This window comes from Miniopterus natalensis, chromosome 13 (genome assembly GCF_054644295.1).
Source record: "Miniopterus natalensis isolate mMinNat1 chromosome 13, mMinNat1.hap1, whole genome shotgun sequence".
NCBI classification, from domain to species: Eukaryota; Metazoa; Chordata; class Mammalia; order Chiroptera; family Miniopteridae; genus Miniopterus; species Miniopterus natalensis.
In genome coordinates this window covers 61,678,286-61,696,345 of record NC_142093.1, presented here as the reverse complement: position 1 = coordinate 61,696,345, position 18,060 = coordinate 61,678,286, and the positions used below count along the sequence as shown (strand labels likewise).

At 53.8% G+C, this 18,060-nt stretch overlaps 1 protein-coding gene across 1 annotated transcript in view; it reads right to left on the bottom strand.

Annotated features, from left to right (window-relative positions):
- Nucleotides 1-1,171: 1,171 nt before the first annotated feature.
- LOC148091734 (protein Daple-like) overlaps nucleotides 1,172-18,060 on the bottom strand; it is a 58,557-nt gene continuing 41,668 nt past the window's right edge. Inside the window, 13 exon segments of the mRNA XM_087823791.1 lie at nucleotides 1,172-1,247; nucleotides 1,249-1,381; nucleotides 1,384-1,482; nucleotides 1,485-1,876; nucleotides 1,878-1,989; nucleotides 1,992-2,115; nucleotides 4,510-4,578; nucleotides 4,581-4,660; nucleotides 4,663-4,800; nucleotides 5,464-5,535; nucleotides 7,640-7,826; nucleotides 9,859-10,045; nucleotides 16,970-17,059. Of these exon segments, the coding sequence (XP_087679917.1) occupies nucleotides 1,172-1,247; nucleotides 1,249-1,381; nucleotides 1,384-1,482; nucleotides 1,485-1,876; nucleotides 1,878-1,989; nucleotides 1,992-2,115; nucleotides 4,510-4,578; nucleotides 4,581-4,660; nucleotides 4,663-4,800; nucleotides 5,464-5,535; nucleotides 7,640-7,826; nucleotides 9,859-10,045; nucleotides 16,970-17,059 (1,759 nt within the window).

Sequence of the window (18,060 nt, the reverse complement as noted above, 5' to 3'; positions counted from 1 at the left end):
GAAAGTGGAACCCAGGAGTGAGCTCACGGGACTTTCAATGAATGTTTGTGGGAGGAAGGAGTGAATGGCTGAGCGACTGGCAAGTGTGAGCTCTGGAGAGCTGTTCCAGAGGGGTGAGAACCATGAGAGAGGCTGAGAGCTCCAAGGAGTGACTGGCCAGCGGTCAGGTCCTGCAAAAGCCTGCATGGGACACAGCTTGCAGGTGCCGCTGCTCAGTTTGGCTCCAAGCATTCTCGGTGGCAGCTCCTGCTGAGCGGTTGGCTAGGACAGACTGCAGAACCTCGGGAAAGGGGAAAGGAGGCAGGAGGGGACACTTGTACAGAAGAGGTTTGGTGAAGAAGGAAGGGACATGGAGGCAGCAGCTGGACAAAAAACCATTAGAAGATTGGGCCCGGTGAGGATATTTACATGCCTTCCTCCCACCCTCACCTTTGAGCATCTATTCTGAGAGGCCTCCAAGGCCTAAACTCCAGATCTAGCTCTCCCTGGCGGAGGGGCCTTGGAAAAATCCAAAGGATGACTTTACGCTGAGCTCCTGTTGTGAAATAAATCCCGTATCAAAATGGTATTCGACTTACAGGAACTTAAAATAAACACAGTTCCAGAAAAAATCCGCTGCATGGTGAACAGGAAAACCTCACTTTCACATTCTCTGACCTTATGGCAAAGGGAGCTGTGGATTCCAGGGGCCAGGAGACTGGGGGCTGACGCAGGGAGTCCCAAGAGCCCAGATAACCCGACACCCGTCAACACTGCCATGGATGAGCAGTGAGGACAACTAGGACTCAGTTCCACTCTTTCTCATATTATTACAACCCCACCCTTGTGTCCACCATGAGTAGCTATTTAATACAAACCCCAAAGCGCCCCTAAAATCGACCCCATTTCTTTCCCAGCATATGAACTCAAAAGGAAAAAATCTTTATAAAACCAAAACCACCAGGTTTAGTACGTTCAAGAAGAGCACCTTTAGTAAACAGGAAACTGTGTGTCAGGAAGCTGGCCAAATACACACGGCAGCAGGTGAGGCTCCCCGTGGCAAAGTTCAGTGGAAAATAACTATAGGGTGTCCCCCCAAAAAGTTTCACAGGTGAGACTCCTGATGGGAGTCCTTTCAGGACACCGCGGGCAAACGGAAAGAAGGCCGTCGTCAGAGGGCAGATGGGTGGTTTTAAGGCTCAGGAGCTGCTGGTCCAGGAGAGCGTGGTACACAGCCGTACTCCATACTGTTCCACACTGTATGTTGTCCCACCCAGCTCTGGGGACACCGGCCTGGTGCTCTTTGACTTGTTCCCATGACTGAAGTCCTCAGGGACCCAGCTGGCATGGGGAGCCAAGTGGGGAGGCCTGCCCGGGCTCCTGGCAGGGAGCCCCTCTATGGCCCTGTCATGGACCCATCATGCCAGCTGTAGTAGGTAAAGTCCTGGAGCTGGGAGTTGCTGCCACCACTGCCAGTGGCAATGGCTGGGGCTGTGGTGGATGCTGCAGGGGAGCCAGCCTCTCCTCCTTTGGGGGAGCCAACAAGAAGCACCTTGTGTTCAGTGGTCGGCTTCGGGGCCCTGGGCCCTGACAGGAGCTAGCAGTCTCTCCCACAAGTGGGGTTTGCTCCTGGGCTAGGCTGTGGGAGCTGGGGGTGTGGGGCTTTGTGGGTGTGGCTGCTTGTTTCCTTGTGCTCTGAGGTCTCAGAATCCCTGGATTTTCAGGGGGCTCCAGTTTGCAAACCTCTGGCCCACTGGCCAGAAGTAGGGTGGCTGAGGCCTGACAGAAGGCCCAGCTCAGCGACACACTCTGCATGGCAGGCATGTGGGAGGTTGGGGGCACTGTGGCCTGCTGGGGTCTGCCCAGAGACAGGCTCTGGCAGGCTGGGCCTGCCTCAGGGGGCACTGGGTGGGGCCTCAGACTCAGCAGGTCTCAAGTTGGGCTTCACATGCTGCTCCAGTTGCAGTAGCTTCCTCTTGGAGGTGCTGACAACCATCTTGATGGTGGGGCTACAGAGCTGGTGGGCATCCCAGCCCCTTCCCTCCTGGCAGGTGGCCCGGGCTGGCCTCGGATGGTTGGGACATCGGCCTTTCTGAAGAGGTAACATAGCAGGTCATCCCGGCAGCTGAGAGTGTCCTACAGAGAAGAGGGGAAGAACTGAGAGGCTGGAGAAAGGCCAGGAGAGTCCTGGTAGAGGCTCATTCACCCAGGACACCCCTGTGCAGGCCATGTGGCCAGGACTGAAGTTTCTGGCTCCTGCTTGGCCTTTCCACACACACTACCCATGGTCAGGATGGTGGGGCTGGGGCCATACACGGATCAGGAAGAAAAGCCAGGCAGCCCCCTAACTTCACCAGCAATAAAACAGACCCAGAGAGGGAAAGGACTTTCCACAGACGCTTCCACTGGATGGGACGGTCAGGGCTGGAGGCCTGAGCACAGCAATGGTTTTCATCTGTTCCTCATTCCCACCAAGCAGAGCCTGGAGGAGCCTGGTGGAGGTGTCTCCTGAGGCAGATGGACACCATGAGAAGAGGAAAGGCAGTGAGTGCATGCAGAAGAGGAGTTGGGGTTCACCAAGGATGGAGTCAGACCCCGGCCCGCTGGACCCATGTCAGGGAGCGTCTGTCTGTGGGACGGCTCAGCAGCACAGAACCACCTGCACCTACCAGCAACTCCTGGCCCAGGAAGACATCTGGACGCTCAACTTGACAGAGACACAGTCTGCTGTTTTGCGTGCAGGTTGGGAGTCACATATCCAGGGTTTTTGTACAGTGAGACCTGTGGTCATTAATATCAACAGGTAGCACGTATCAGCTGCTTCCCATGTGCCAGGCACTATGCTAGAAACCACAGGTGTAATCGTAAGAGAATGAAACCATCCCCCCTCCCTCCCCCAAAACCTCATTCAGTTCTCAAAGCACCCTTGCAAGGCTGTACTAGGACAACCTGTAATAGGTAAGGCAACGGAGGTCACAAAGGTCAAGCAGGTCCCACATTGAGAAAGGGACAGATTGAGGACTGGAACCCACAGCTGTCTGACTCTGCAGCCATCTTCCCACCACCCAGCCCCTCTCTGCACATTTCTAAACCTTTGACACCCAGCTTCATGAGTCTGCCCTCTCTGACCACCCAGAGGGCCCATCTTCTCACACCCCTCCCAGCATCAACACTCACGGAGTGGAGGCCTGGCACGGGCACCATTGTGACTTCCACGTCTTCAGGCCTGTTCAGAAAGGGGAGGGCGACAGGTTAGTGGGGTGAGCACAGTGGGGAGATGGAGGGAGGTGGGGGCGGCTCTCAGGAGAGGAGCATCCGCTTCCACAACCAGCTCCTACAGGGAGGATGCTTTGGTCTCATTTAGGCTGAAAAGGACAAGCCATCATCTGGGCACTTGGCAGGAATGCAGATTCTCAGGGAGCCCCCCTCAGCGCTCCTGACTCAGAAGCTGCAGGCCGGCCTGGGTCCAGGCAGCCCAGGGGAGTGTGGCTCAGGCCTGCATGTGGGAGCCACGGCTTCAGACCGTGACCTTCCTGAGGGCAGGGCTTTGGTTTTTCTGCAGCTCCGGGCACAGAGTGCTTTGTAGACAGAAACAAATGGAGAGCAGAGACCAGGATACATATTTCCTTTCAGGCCGACGCAGGACCAGGCACAGGGCGAGTCTATGATAAAACTTGCTGACGAGCCGGATTACTCTGTTGTTTTGAGAGCAGGCATCCCCCGGGCTGCCTACACACAGGACACGCTCCAGAAATACCGACTGAACAGATACTTTGAATTCGCTGTGTCACTGGGCTCTACTAACGCAGGCCACAGAACTCACAGTGTGGCCAGAGAAAGTCCCACTGTGTGTGTTTAAGGGAATGAGACAGTGTAAGGCACGCATTTCATCCATGGGGTGACCCAGAAGCGGTGACCCCACAGCTCCTGGCCAGAACTGTGTGAGGTGCCCCTGCGGCTGCAGGAAGCTGCCCTGAGCCGGGAGGGTGTCCCCACAGCTGACGGCCGGGGGCAGAGCTGCAGCACAGACCTCAGGGCGCTCGAGCTGCGGCCACCTCTGGCTTGCGCCTTGTTTTTGTATGGCCTGTGAGCTAAGAACAGTTTTACATTTTAAATGATTAAAATATTTACTATCTGGCCCTTTACAGAAAGAATCTGCCAAACTCTGCTGGTGAAGGTTCAGAATAGGTAGGTGTTCAGGGCTCTGCCGCACACCTAGTGGGAGATGCTAACTCTCAAGTGGGTGCTGACCACATCTTCAGGGGAGCTCCAGGGGTGGGCGCACACCCTCCCACCCCCATGTTGGCAACACAGTTCTGTCGCTCACTTCACAGGGGAGGAAACAGTCTCCTGGTCTGGGCTGGCTGACAGCACGCTGTGATTTCCTGTCTAGTGGTTCTGCTCCCCATCTGAGCCAGGCTGCACCACCCCCAGTCCCATCCCTCTCTGTGACTTTGTTGTTAAGGTGCCTACCTCTGGACCTGGTCCATCTGAGGGAGTGAGGGAGGAGAGTGCTCCCAGGCCTCTCACAGCAGTGGGGGAGCCCTGGTCACTGTCCTCCAGGAACTCCTCCAGGGTGAGCATCTCACTGCTCTGCTCAGGGAGGTACAGGGCTGCACCCAGGCCTGGGGCAGGGCCGCACCCCTCTTCTGGATGCCCTGCTGGAGGAGAGGTAAGTTCCGGGGTGGCGGTACTCATGGCAGCTGAGGGCAGTGCGTCCCGGGGTGCTGGCATCCCGGGGCAGGGTGGCTGTGTCCCTGCTGCGAGTCAGGTCTTCACTGCTGAAGCTCTTGGATCTGCAGTGGAGCTCATCGGAGGAAACTGGGTCAGGGGAGGGGACACAGAGGAACACACTTCAGTCTCCTAATCTCACTTGCCGGCCTCCAGTGGGCTCTGTGCTGCCTCTGGCTCCCTGAGCACAGAGAGAGCCCTGCCTAGGAACCCTGAGCACACTTCTCCCATGCTGGCATTGTGGGCATCCAGGGCATTCTGGAATTCTCTAGAATTTACACTGGCATTTAAAAACAAAATAACTTGGGATAAAAGTGGAAAGTTCCTTCTAAAGCTTAATTTATCAACAGCTGTAAGTACCATGCTCATTAGCCTGGGACAGTGCAGACCACTTTCTGCACCAATAAACAAACTTTAAACATCAAAAAGGAATCAAAGTCACTCACTGTGTCCTCTGCGCACCATGTACTGGAACTGCTGGCACTGTCCCCATCCCGAAGCTGAAGTGACTCAGACTCAGAGAATGGGTTGCTTTCCCAGGTGCACAGAGCTGGTCAGTGGAGAAGGGATTTGAACCCAAATCTGTTCAAACCCACAGGCCTGAGCTTGAAGTTGCGTGATGTGGCCCTATGAATGCAAATGCAACGTGCTTTGAAAAACCTCACTAATTGTATTTTTTAAATTATACAAACAATATACACCCAGAACCAAAGATCCAGGTCCGCTGAAAAGCACACAGCAGGCAAGGTGGACTTACCCTCAGGCTAGGAGGGGAACTGTCACTGGTCCAATTCCAGCTGCTCTCTAGGCTACCTGGCCAGGGCACTGAAAGGAAATGACAACACTTAACCTACAGAGCTGATGCCAAGTACAGCCCACATTAAACCATCCAATCCGAAAACAACTAATGACCCTGCCCAAGTTCTGGCAAATGGCCTCGGGAAGGACAGATTTCGAGTTGCTCTCAACTCTCCCAGAAGGAGTCCAGCCTCACCTGAGTGCTGGGTACCACACACAGTGGGCTCTCAGGAACAACAACTTCTATCTATGTGTGTGAGGTCTAGGGCTGTGGCCTCAAACAGTTTTGTTAATACAGAAAATCTCACACAAAACTCCAGTATAGACAAAAGGTCTGCTCTGGGGTTGGGGGTTGGGGGGAGCCCACCATTATTACCGCATGGAGCTTTCTGGAACACAGGTGGAGACACCCTGCCTAGACCAGGGCAGTGCCGCCTGGTGAAGGCAGGGGCCAGGACATGGCAGGTCATGCGTCCATGTGTGGACAATGTAGCCTGTGCCGTGTGCAGCCCACTTCCCCTCTGTGGTCCATGGGGGCGGGACAGGGCCCTCAGGAGGAAAGAAGTCTGTACTCTTCTTGGTTCGCTGCTCTTTAGTTCCTCTCTGTCCCACGTTTACATCTGCCCGAGAGGGGAAAGAAATCAACCTTCACAGTGACGATTTGGGGGAACCAGGCTCACCCTCTGCTCCATCGGGTCAGAGGGTGAGCACCAGCTGCAGGGAGGGGGCACCGCCCCTGCCAGGGGCAGGCTGTCCCTTCCAGGCCTGCAGACCTCCCCTCCTGGCCCACTTCTCCAGCACACGCAGAATCAGGGGCCTGCCCCAGGTATCATCAGTGTCTGTACTGCTGCACACGGACAGCTGGGGGACAGGGACACGCTTCATCATTCCTGCTCACATCTTGTGCAGAGCTGAGCTGCACTGAGAACCGGGGACTCACCAGGAGATGCTCTGCTTCCCGGCCCACCAAGCCGTCTGCTCTGGATTGACCGGGTCCACAGGACACCCAGGTCCCAAGTGCCGGCGGGCCCCGCAAACAGCAGGCCTCTGGAAAACACCTGTTAGCAACGGCGCGTGGGGCTGAGCCCCAAATGCTTGGTTTTCCTGAAGCGCATAGAAGCAGAGCAAGTCCCCTCTTTGAGAAGGGAAAGTTTCAACTAAAAAATCCACCTTTCTCTTTGAAAAGGACGTGTCACTGAAAGCCAACCGTGATACAAATCAACCGGATTCGAAAATGCCTGTTTGTCCGAGCCCTTGCTGCAAACCCCTCTGCTGCCTTCTCCTTTCCTCAGCTGATGAAGCATGAACCTGGCTGCTCAGGGAAGCTCACGAGAGGGGAGGCGACTCCTCCGTCCTGTTACCCTCCACCCAGGGCCAGGAGGGAGGGCTCCGTGGTGTCCAGCAGTTTCACCAGAGCCTGCCCTTGCCGGAAGCTGTAAGTGTCTATGTCTGAGTGATCAGTGCCAGCACCATTCACCGCTTCAGGCAATGGAGAGGGCAGGCGATGACGCTTGCTCCTACGCTTACTGTTGATCACTCCAGAAGCTGAGTCCAGTGTGAACTCTCTGAGGCTTTGTTTTAATTAAAAATTTAGCTTCCCACCCTTCTAGGAGTTTGTTTTTCAGAAATTGCAAAAACCCAAAGCAACTTAATTTTTGAGAAGGCTGGTCTAATTCACCATTTCCCTTCTGCAGAAATTGACAACATGCCTAAATCAGATGGCAAGTGTTTCTAACAATTTCTGAGATCAAATTTACAACTTGGAGCTACTCTGGACAACTAAACTCCAGGTGAGGATAGCGTGACCTCCATGCAATCAGTGCTCTCTGCATGGGTCACATGACCTTTCTTCAAGCAAGGGCAGCCAGAGCCTTAGAAGTAGGGCACTTGGTAGGTAGTGACTTCCCCATCACTGGAGGTATGTAAGCAGAAGCTGCATGCTTAGGCCCATAGGAGGCCAGGGAAGGAGTGTTGAGGAACTGTGGGTCCCCTATTCCCACTTCAGCATAACAGCTCCACTTGCACCTATTTTGTGTGTGGACTTCCACAGAGAACAGCTTGAAGGACAAATCCTATTGACGGAAACAGGTCTGAGAACCCAGGCTGAAGGGCACATGCACCAACTACTCACTGTGCTGCCTGTGGCTGGTGAACCTGAGCTCCAGGGACCACTCACAGAGCTGCCATCTGAATTCTAGCCTATGGTGAAAATAAGGCTGAGTCAGGGGACCTGGACCACCCATGGGGAAACTGGGGTCCTTTGTCAGAGGCCACTTCTGACTCCTGCCCAGCACCTGAGTGGTGGCTGTGTCCAGCGCCTGGAAGAGGGAGACGTGTGGACCCTTAGGACCTGCCTTACTCTCGTCTGTACTCTCCCTCCCCCCACTGCTCCTGCTGGGACAGCCTGGCTCTCTGCCTGTGCAATGACTGGGACAGCAAATGGAAGCAGTGTCTGGCCTGAGGATAAAGCAGTAGAAGGAGCTGATACTTAGTACCCTGGGAGCCCCACCAACCGGGAGGGGGGCTGCACCTAAAGCAGAGGCTGTGAAAGCAAAGCTCTCCTGGGGCCTTGTTCTCTTCAGGTGGCTGGAGGAAGCAGAAGGAAAGAATCCACCACCTGAGGGAGGATGCTGGGTCCCTAGAGAGGGAGCCCTGCACCAGCAGCTCCTAACCAGAAACAGACGAAACCCATAGGCCACCAGGCACTGCTCTTTCCCTGGGAAGGACTACACTGCCCTGTGCTGACAGCAGCCCCAGATTTCCTCCAAAATGACACCGGGGTCTCCCCCATTTTGCAGACAGTTCTGCATCCACCTGAGCATGAGAACCATGCTGCCAGGGAATCACAGTGGGCCGCGCTTTGTTTGCAGTGTGACAGGCCCTCAGACAGGCTCTGCAGGCATATGAACAAGTGTGGGCTCTGGCTCAGGGTGGGATCCCAGTGGAGACAGCCCCTGGGTGAGCCTGGAGGGCCAGGCCTGGAGTCCCACAAGCCGCTGCAAGTCTGAGGGGAGGTGGTGCACTCAGCTCCTGCTCCAGCCAGGCAGGGTTTCTGAACCACAGAGCCTGGGAGACTGGGGCAGACTACTGACTGCTGACAGTGGACACCTGAGCATGGCTGCCCAGCCATACATGGCACAGTTTCCTTGACACCCACCAGTAAGGGACTGCCATTCTCAGTGTCTGGTCAGGAGCGCAGGAGGACTGTCTGGTTGCCTGTGCTCACCCAACTCTTCTTCTCCCAGGGGTGCTTCTGATTTGTAAACAGCAGGGACCAGGTCCTGGAGCTAACCTAGGCTTGCCTTGGGGGCAGGGGCCCTATCTTTTCTTGGCTTGTCAAACCAGGGTTCTGCAGGCCATACTTCCAAGAGTCCAGTGGGTGATAGCATTATGAAAACTAATATCCCTTCATGTTCTCATCAGTTTCTAACACCCCAGGGGCAATCATTTTCAGCTCTTCCTGCTGTCTTCAGATATTTTCATCTCTAAGTTATAAGCAGAGTGTCTCTTTCAGTTTTAACCTTTATTTTTCCCTTTCTGTTTGCATATTTTAAGTGCTTTTCCCTGACTGTTCCATTTAATAACATCCAGGTGGAGTTCCTGGGAGCATCAGGACAGCGCTGCTCTGCACAGTGTCCTGCTCCAGGCATCTTAAAGCTCTTGTCTCTGACCATGACCCTGTCACCTCTCACACTAGTTTCTCTCTGGTGTTGCAGGTCCTCCTCAGGTGTCTGGGTTCTCTGAACCTTCATGGGCTTCACCTGGCAAGATGGGACTAGACTGTTCTGCTGGGAATTTCTCCACCTACTCAGGTGACTTGAGGAGCATTTGACTATCACATCCTGTGGTGTGAACATGCATGGCTACGGCATCCTGGGAGACGTTCAAGTTGTAAACCCTTCCCTGAGTCCCCCCACTTTTCAGTTTAGGACACCTGCCCTCCACTCTATCAACCGACCTCCAGTTCAGAGATGCTGCTAGGTCTCTTCCCTGGAGAATAAACCTCCAGTGCTGCCTGAGTTTAGCCCAAACTCTGGCTCACCTCCGTTCTGGAGCTCCTTGGTGCCACCAATTCCTGCACAGCGGAGGTGGGTTCTGGGCTTTCCCACTAGGGGCTGAAGACTGGGCCTCCAGATGGTGATGTTATCTGCACAAAGTCACACAGCTGCAGGTAGAGCTGAGGTCAGGACCTATGTCTGTGTGACACCAAATCTGTCCACAGCTTAGCCCATCTGCTGACCACCCTTCAGTCTGAGAGACCCCTCCTGCCTCTGGGAGCTGGGGTCTCCAGGAATGACCTTGGGCCCCAGATGCTCATGCATCTTGGTCCTGGAGGGACCTGTGACTCACCTGGGGTGTGGCCTGGTCCCAGGAGATGGGGGTGGAGCTGGAAGGGGTAGTAGTCATGGCTGAGGATGAGCAGGCCTGGGAGCCCAGCTCTGATGGCCGGGGCTTCATGGTGGGGTAGCCAAGGCCTCCGTGCGGTGAAGGCTGCCTCTCTGCAGGGCCACTGGCTTCGGTATTAGGTCCCTGGGGCCTGGGGCAGAGAAAGACAGTGAGAAATGGGGTCGCAAGATCCCATGCCAAGGCGGGGCTGTCACCCCGAGTCCTGACAGCAGAGGCAGCAGGGCACACGAACCGCAGGGAGAACAGCTGGGCTGCGCCTCGTGGGCTGTGGTCTGCACAGGAGGCTCAGGCTGCAGGCCTGTGCTGGGGTCCCCGGGAGGCCGGCCTCGGCTCCAAGGATAGATCCCACTGTGAGCCCCGAGCAGCTGGGAGAAAATAAAAGAACAAACTCAAGAGGCTCAACAAAACATTGAAAAATCCAACACATTAACCATTGGGCACACCTGCTGTGTACCTGTGTGTCACTCGAATCCCTGGTTTAAAAGGACCTTGACAGGTAGGTGTCTGCTCAGGACCATGGTCAAGGCCCTCAAGGCCCAGAATGTGCACCCTGCCAATAGGCATCCGTTACGATCTGAGAGAGGAGTTTGTTGCCACCCAGTAACTTGTCTGAGGTGTCTCCATCTGTGCATGGTGACACCGATGTCTCCATCTCTGCATGGTGACACCGCCTGCAAAAATGACATTTACCTTGTAGTTGTGCTTTTCTGCCATCTCTGAATTTCCTACTGTGAACACATACTCTCCTCAAAGTTAAATAAAACCCTATTTTAAAAAAAACATTGAGGGATAAACAAAAAGATCTTCACTACCCAATATCAGGAAAGGGGACGGGCTCTCCAAGTACAAGTCATAAGTTTCTGCAGGTGGAGTTCCTGGGAGCATCAGGACAGCGCTGTCTGCACAGTGCCCTGTTCCACTCAGCCCATGGGCTGTGGACCCAGAGCCACGCCAAGATCAGGTTCCTGCCCCTCCCCACCCTCTCCCAGGGACCTGTCCCCGCCCCTCAGCCACTCAGTGTCTGGACTCACTGGGAAGTCTCAAGCACCCAAGTCTCACAACTTGAAATCAGGGGAAAGTTTGGATTTTGAAAGATAACCTTGATGGGAAGCAAGGCAAGTCTGGTGGAGCGAGTCAGACAGGCGTCCACTGGGTGAAGGTGACACGAGGAGCAGAGGAGAGGCGGAGATGGGCAGAGGCAGCGATGGCAGAGAAACCGCGCACTTCCCACAGCTGCCGGGAGACAGGCGGACAGACAGGTGGACGGAGGACAGGACGCAGCAGCCCAGGAGTCAGAGCAGGTGCGTGAGGCCAAGTCAGCGCCACTCGACTGACTTCAACATGGTGTAAGTCATAAAATAAATTTAAGTGGCAGCGAAGAATCGATTGGAGGGAAAATATGTCAGTAATCACAGAGGTGATACAGACATGCCAGAAATCGGAAGATGGCACAAGGATGATGACGACAGGAAACACTGCAGGAGCTAGTGGCCCCTGTGGACCGTGTCCCGGCCCTGACGGTGACCACGTGCTGATGCTCTGTCTGTCCAGTGCAGCTCTAACACCTGCATCCAAGATGTCAGGGGACCTCAACAGGTCATACAGTCTCACTCCGGGCTGATCAGTTCTGCATTGCACACGGCCGGGCAGGACATACAAGCCTGCCGGTGGGAGAGAGGGTCAGCGCCTGGCCAGGGGAGTGACTGAGCATGGACATCCCGGCCCGAGGACCTGTGGGTGATGTCCCGAGGCTCCCCTAGCATTGTGCTGCACTGGCGCACGATCCAGAGGGTGACAGCTCATCTTCTTTGAAATCGGGGTCCACACTGGCTGCTCTCAGCTTGGCTGGGAATTGGGGCCAGGAGGAGGGGTCCACTCTGTGTCATCTGGCCTTTAGGTACTGATTTGTCGGTTTTTTTGAATTTCAGAAATGAAGGAGGGGACATGAGAAGACACTGGTAGAGGGAAATATTGGAAATCTCCAGTGTCTGAGGAAGGGAGAGGCTATTTAGAGGAGGCTGGTAGGACAGAAGCCGACCAGAACCGCAGGCGTCTAGAGAAAGCCGGGCGGGCCGCTGGAGGCTTGTCTTTGTCCTTGGGTTTGCCTCTCAGAAAGGGACTCTTTTTGCGCCTTGTTCCTACATTGCCATCCCCTGGATAAGCCAAGAGAGGAAGGAAAAAACACACAAAACGGCAAATAAATGAAATGAATAACAGCAAATGCCACTACATTAGCTAAATGTGCAGGGAAATCGGAATCCCGTCCAGCCCAAGGGAGAAGGAAACGCCACCCAGGGCAGAGCCAGAGCCAGGGCCCAGGAGCCACTGCTTCCCGGGCTCCGTTTAGTTAGTTCACCGGCGTCCCGGAGCCTGTGCTTCACTGAGCGGCGAGAACTCCATGTTCCCCACGGAGCCGACCCGTTAGGCTATTTCCAGTCCCAATGTGCTGAATTACTGAATGAGAACGCATATAAATTTAGGACCTCATTTTCCTTCTCATTTGTTTTAATGACAGGCTCCCTGACAATTCAGCTCACACACAACTGGCTCCTGCTCCTGGTACAGACCTTGGAACACTTTGTGATATGTTTCTGGCCTGCTGCAATGAGAGAGTCCACCTGAACCTTTCTCTAAGAATTCTTTTTTTTTTTTTTTTAATCCTTACCTCAGGAAATTTTGTTCTATTCATTTCTAGAGAGAGTGGAAGGGAAGGAGGAGAAGAGGGGAGGGGAGGGGAGGGGAGGGGAGGGGAGGGGAGGGGAGGGGAGGGGAGGGGAGGGGAGGGGAGGGGAGGGGAGGGGAGGGGAGGGGAGGGGAGGGGAGGGGAGGGGAGGGGAGGGGAGGGGAGGGGAGGGGAGGGGAGGGGAGGGGAGGAGAGGAGAGGAGAGGAGAGGAGAGGAGAGGAGAGGAGAGGAGAGGAGAGGAGAGGAGAGGAGAGGAGAGGAGAGGAGAGGAGAGGAGAGGAGAGGAGAGGAGAGGAGAGGAGAGGAGAGGAGAGGAGAGGAGAGGAGAGGAGAGGAACATCAATGTGAGAGAGACACATCAATTGGGTGCTTCCGGCAAGCACCTTGCCCAGGGACGGAAAACCTGCAATGGTGCATGTGAACTTGACTGGGAATTGAACCCACGATCCTTTGGTCCAAGGGCCCGCACTCTAACCACTGAGCCAAACCTGCCAGAGCCACTAATAATTCTTGTACATTTAAAATAACCTCTCATGGCAAGATGAATTTGGAAATGATGAAAATACCTCCTTCTGATACCAAAACACCCTCAACATTTAGACCCCTACGCATCCTCTAATCCAAACCTACACTTTATGACCTTTAAATCAGTCTTATCAGAGCAGACACTTGGTCTAACTTCCTGAACCTGGTCTCACTTTCTGAACATGCCCTATACATTCAGATAACTGATTTATCCCATTTCTGATTTAGGATTAAAGTCCATGGTGGAACCTCTTGTTTCTTTCTCCACAGCACCCGTGGTGGCCACAGCTCACACCACAGGATAAGGGACAGACTTCAATGCTGGTGCCCAGGTCTGTTCAGCATCTTCAGGGACCAAAGCAGCTTTAGCTGCAGGCACTGCCCACAGTGGTTAAGAGTTCAGGCTCCGTAATCTGTCAGACCCATGTTCGGACCCCGGCTCCAGCACATATTCTCTGGGCAAGTGCTTAACCTTGTCAAGAAGGGGACAGTAAGCGTGCCTGCCTCACAGGGCAGTTAGGACTGGATAATAGATACAGCGCATAAACGAGCTAAAGGGGTGCTGAGCCCAGAGAAAACACTCATTCCATGGCTGCCGTTACTAATATTTACCACTAACCTGCTCACTGATGGATCCAAACAACAGTTTGGCTCAGTCAAGCATTTTTTTCTCTGAAAGTTTTGCTACCTCAACTAGGCTGCTTTAGTTCACTAGCTCACCTTAGACAATACACAAGTTGAGGCGATAAACATAAAAAAAATTAAGTAGCCAGCATGAAAACCTGAGGCCACAGAACCAGTCTAGATAGAACTAATGCTAGTAAGCTTCAACCTGCAGTGAGTGTTTTAACCAGTTCATCTCCTGTAAAGACCGGGAATGCAAGCATTAGTCCCCAAACTGTGTGTTTGTGTGCATGCTTCACTTTTGCATTTTGAGTGACACACCAGGACTTGAAGTGGTGAATGTCATCTAGCAAGGCATGTGCACATGTCACACTCAAGAGGCGGCTTATCATCCGCCTTTGGGCTGCAACGTTGGCCCCTGAAAGTGCACTAGTCTGAGGCATGGGCCTGGTCTTCAGAAAGTCCTAGTGTCCTTCATAACATTTAAATTTCTCAGGGTGCACGTTTGGCAGGTTTATAGGTAAATTATCTATAAAATGATATTTAAAAGCAAATTTCAAAATTAAACCATGTTTAAGGCAATGGCTTTGTTTAATCGATGGTAAGATGCACATTGTTTCCCTAAGCCTTAGCCTCTCTGAAATCAGGACTTAGCTTCGAACATGTCCTGCAGTCACTGTCGGCAAGGTGGCAATTCTGACAAAACAGTCGCTGCCACGACCAACTTATTTTCTTCTCATGTGCGCACAATTGCACAGCTTATAACTGACAGCTTCTTAGATCTGGTGAAATACACCCAGCACATTTCAGAACCTCTGGCAGACTCCGGATGACACCCTCAATGACAAGGTGCCTGCACCCCATGGTGTCAGGACCAGAAGACAGATCAGGTGGGAGAAGAAAACCCGACCTGCTCTTCACTGCGACGACAAGGTCAGAGCCACACACGGCCTTGCTGAAGACCTTGCGTATGTCCATTACGTGTTAAATGCATCGGGATCTCCCTTCAGAAACGCTTATTCTAGGCCTGGCAGACACGAGGAAACCCAAAAACACACTATGGAGCCTGTCTCTGCGGTAACTTGTGGGCACCAGCTCTGGGTACTCACGTCCCTACCACAGTGCACACCGTGCATGAGGCTTCTCATGCTAAAGTGACTACCTTGCTCTGGGACCAAACTGCCACAACACTGTGGTGGGTTTGTGTTTCCTACTTGGTTGTTAACATACCTAAGGAGCCAGATGTGCCTGCATGGAGCACACCCCCTTCAGGCCCCTATGCACACGTGTGCACCCCCAGCACGCTGTCCCGTTGGTTCTACCCTGCCCAGGAGGGAGGCCTGGCACCCCCCCTTCACTTCACCTGCAGCTGGGTCAGCCCTTCCTACCTTTTCTCGCAGGCACGCTGGGGGCGTCTTGCTCTTCTGCCCAGTGTGAGCACGATGGGGTGGCCTCGAGGGGCTCCTGCGGACACACAGCACTGTCTGGGGGGGACTTTGGTCCTTCTCTGGAACGTTTTTTCTTTGGCTTGATGAATTTGACAAAAGCTTTGGCTTTTGTCCAGCGGGTTTTCCTAGTTAGATGTAGATTTTTAGGTCACAGCCAACCCTGGCCACCCCTCCAATGGTCACTGGGTGCCCTACAGTGAGCTGGGATTTCCATCACCCGCCTGGGAAGTTGGCTGTTAATTAGGGGTTCAGAATGAGGGCCCTCTTTGCCATCGCCACAATGATCGTATCTGGGGCTCAGAGGTGGAACATAATTTGCCGTTAATGAGCACAGACCCAGGATGGGGAGAAGCGTTCATCGTGGCAGAAACCCACGCTAGCCTCTCGGGAGACAGAACCTCAAACACAGCCCCCGGCTCTTGGCTGCCTGTGCCGAGTACAGGACCTGGTTCTGCGCTAATCTAACCCATGTTTGCTCCAAGTTCCCAGCAAAATGCCACTTTCAGGAAGAGCCAGGGACCTTCTCGTTTGCTGCCATGGTTAATAATAAGTGCAATAGGCTGGGATACTCTGCCCATTCCCGGCACCGAGGAATCTGGGTGGGGGGAGAGGCAGGGCAGATTGGGCCGTTTGAATTGAAAACAGTGCCCCTTGCCCATCCAGCGTGGCTCAGTGCTTAGAGCGTCGGCCTGTGCGCCAATGGGTAGTGGGTTCAATTCCCAGTCAAGGGCATGTACCTGGGTTGCAGGTTCAATACCGGGCCCTAGTCAGGGTGCATGGGAAGCAACCAATGGATCTGTCTTTCTCACATCGATGTTTCTCTCCCTCTCTCTCTCCTTCTCACTCTGCCTCCCTCCTTCCCTCCCTTCCACTCTCTCTAAATATCAATGAAAAAAAATCCTCGGGTGAGGATTAAAAATAAATAAAATAAATAAAAACAGTGAATTTAAGGGTAATACATTGCAGCTGACTAGAAATGGAGGTCCTCTGACCTAACAGAACAACCCCATCTGGGTTTGAATCCTGGCTCTGCATGAAACAGCACTGTGTGCACACAAATCACTCTATTTCCTCATCGGTGCCTCGATTCCTGTCAACAGAGGGGTCAGGCGGAGGCTCTGAAATTCTGTGGTTCTGTGACTTCCACAGAGAGGCCTTGCAGGACTCACGGGGATCGGATTTCAAAGTTGGGCTGGGGCAGGGCCGTCTGAAGGACCAGCTCCTGGGGCTCAGGCCCGGGGCCAGGGGAAGCCCTGCTGGACAGGGACCGAGCCAGCCCACAACCAGCCTACTGTTCTCTGGAGAAAGGAAGTGTTTGTGGAAATCCCTGGGGTCCCATGAATCCAGAGGAATTTAGGTTCAAGGCCAGGAGGTTCCTGTGCCTGAAGATCATGTGTGCTGGTTCAGGTGTCTGACCCAAGCTTCCTTCCCAAAACAGAAACATGGTTTTCTATGTCCTGAAATCTTGAGACAAAACCTGACACTCCTGCTTTAATGGCTCTAAAACCAGAGACCCCTTTCCCCCTTACACAGGCTCATGGCCAGCTGGCATTTGCCATACCCTGTAGGATAGTCATGAGTATGGAGGGTGGAACTGAAAGAAACCCTAAATCCTGTCTGTGCTGGAAGGGACCTGAACACAGGTGACCTGTCATACAGTGGAAGACACGGGCCCACCCACTGGCCACCGCTCCAGGTGGCTACAGTGTCCCCTCCTCGTGAGAGAGCAAGCCCTCTCTTCTGTTTAAGTCACTGGAACTTAAGTCAACTCACTGCTTTGGAGCCGGATCAGAGAACTGATGCGGAGCGATGAATTTATCTTCTACGTTTTCCTTTTGTCTCTCTAAGGCATGTATTTTGTCTCTGTAAATAGAGGAGAAAGAAAAAACAATCTGGCTTTTAAAATAAAACACATGAATTGACCCATCAGCCCAGCCTGGGACCTGGCCCAGAAGAGCCCGTAGTTTTCTGGGGTTCAGGCATCATGGTGCGCATGACCATCACGGTCGCAGAGGTGGGGATGTGTGAATGGAAGCATCAGACGTGGTCCAGGAACCCTAACACCTGGAGAAGACCTGCTGGAGCACCTAGGACCAGGCTGTATGTCATCTTAGGAGAGCAAACCCCGGATCACCTGAAACTTCAAGCTTGGAAACCCCGAGGACTCTCAGGCCAAGTCAATTCAGGAAATTGTGCACTCAGGGGCAGATACAGGGCTAAGCTGGCATTTGCAGGTGCAGACTTACAAGACCTTCCATGGTGGGGAGGGGTCTGCCCTCAGTCAGTTAGATGGGCATCAAGGTTACAAAAGTCAGCTTAGCAAAGTCAGACCTCTGACCTCGACCCATTCCACTGTTGGTTTCTGATAACACTCCCACGGAAGCAAACTCAGAGCCTCTCTGGGGCCAGACAGAGGAGGAGAGGAGCAAAGCGGGCCTGTAAGGACCAGGCAGAGTGGCTGGGCTGCCCTGGCTGAGCGCTCGGTGCTGCGTGGGACTGAACTCAGCCCCTGCAAAGGAGCGCTGCTCCCGAGGAGGCGGAACTTCTGGTCATTTTCACAAAGGATCCAGAAACCCAGGCTGTGAAGCAAAATCTCTTAATATCTAAATGCTGGAAATCAGTTCACATTTTCAAAAACACAGAAAGGACAAAAGAGGACACCCTGCTCATGAGGAGAGGGCACCTGGCCTTCCTGAGGCAGATGGCCTGCTTTTGTTCTACCCTGTCCCCAAGTGGAGCACGTGGTGATATCCATACAATGCATCCCAGGGGGCTGCTGGCTCCTGTCCTACTCCTGCCTCTTGCAGCTGGTGTGGCCTTGGCAGCTCAGACCCCTGGTTTCCTCGCCTGAAAATGAGTCCTCT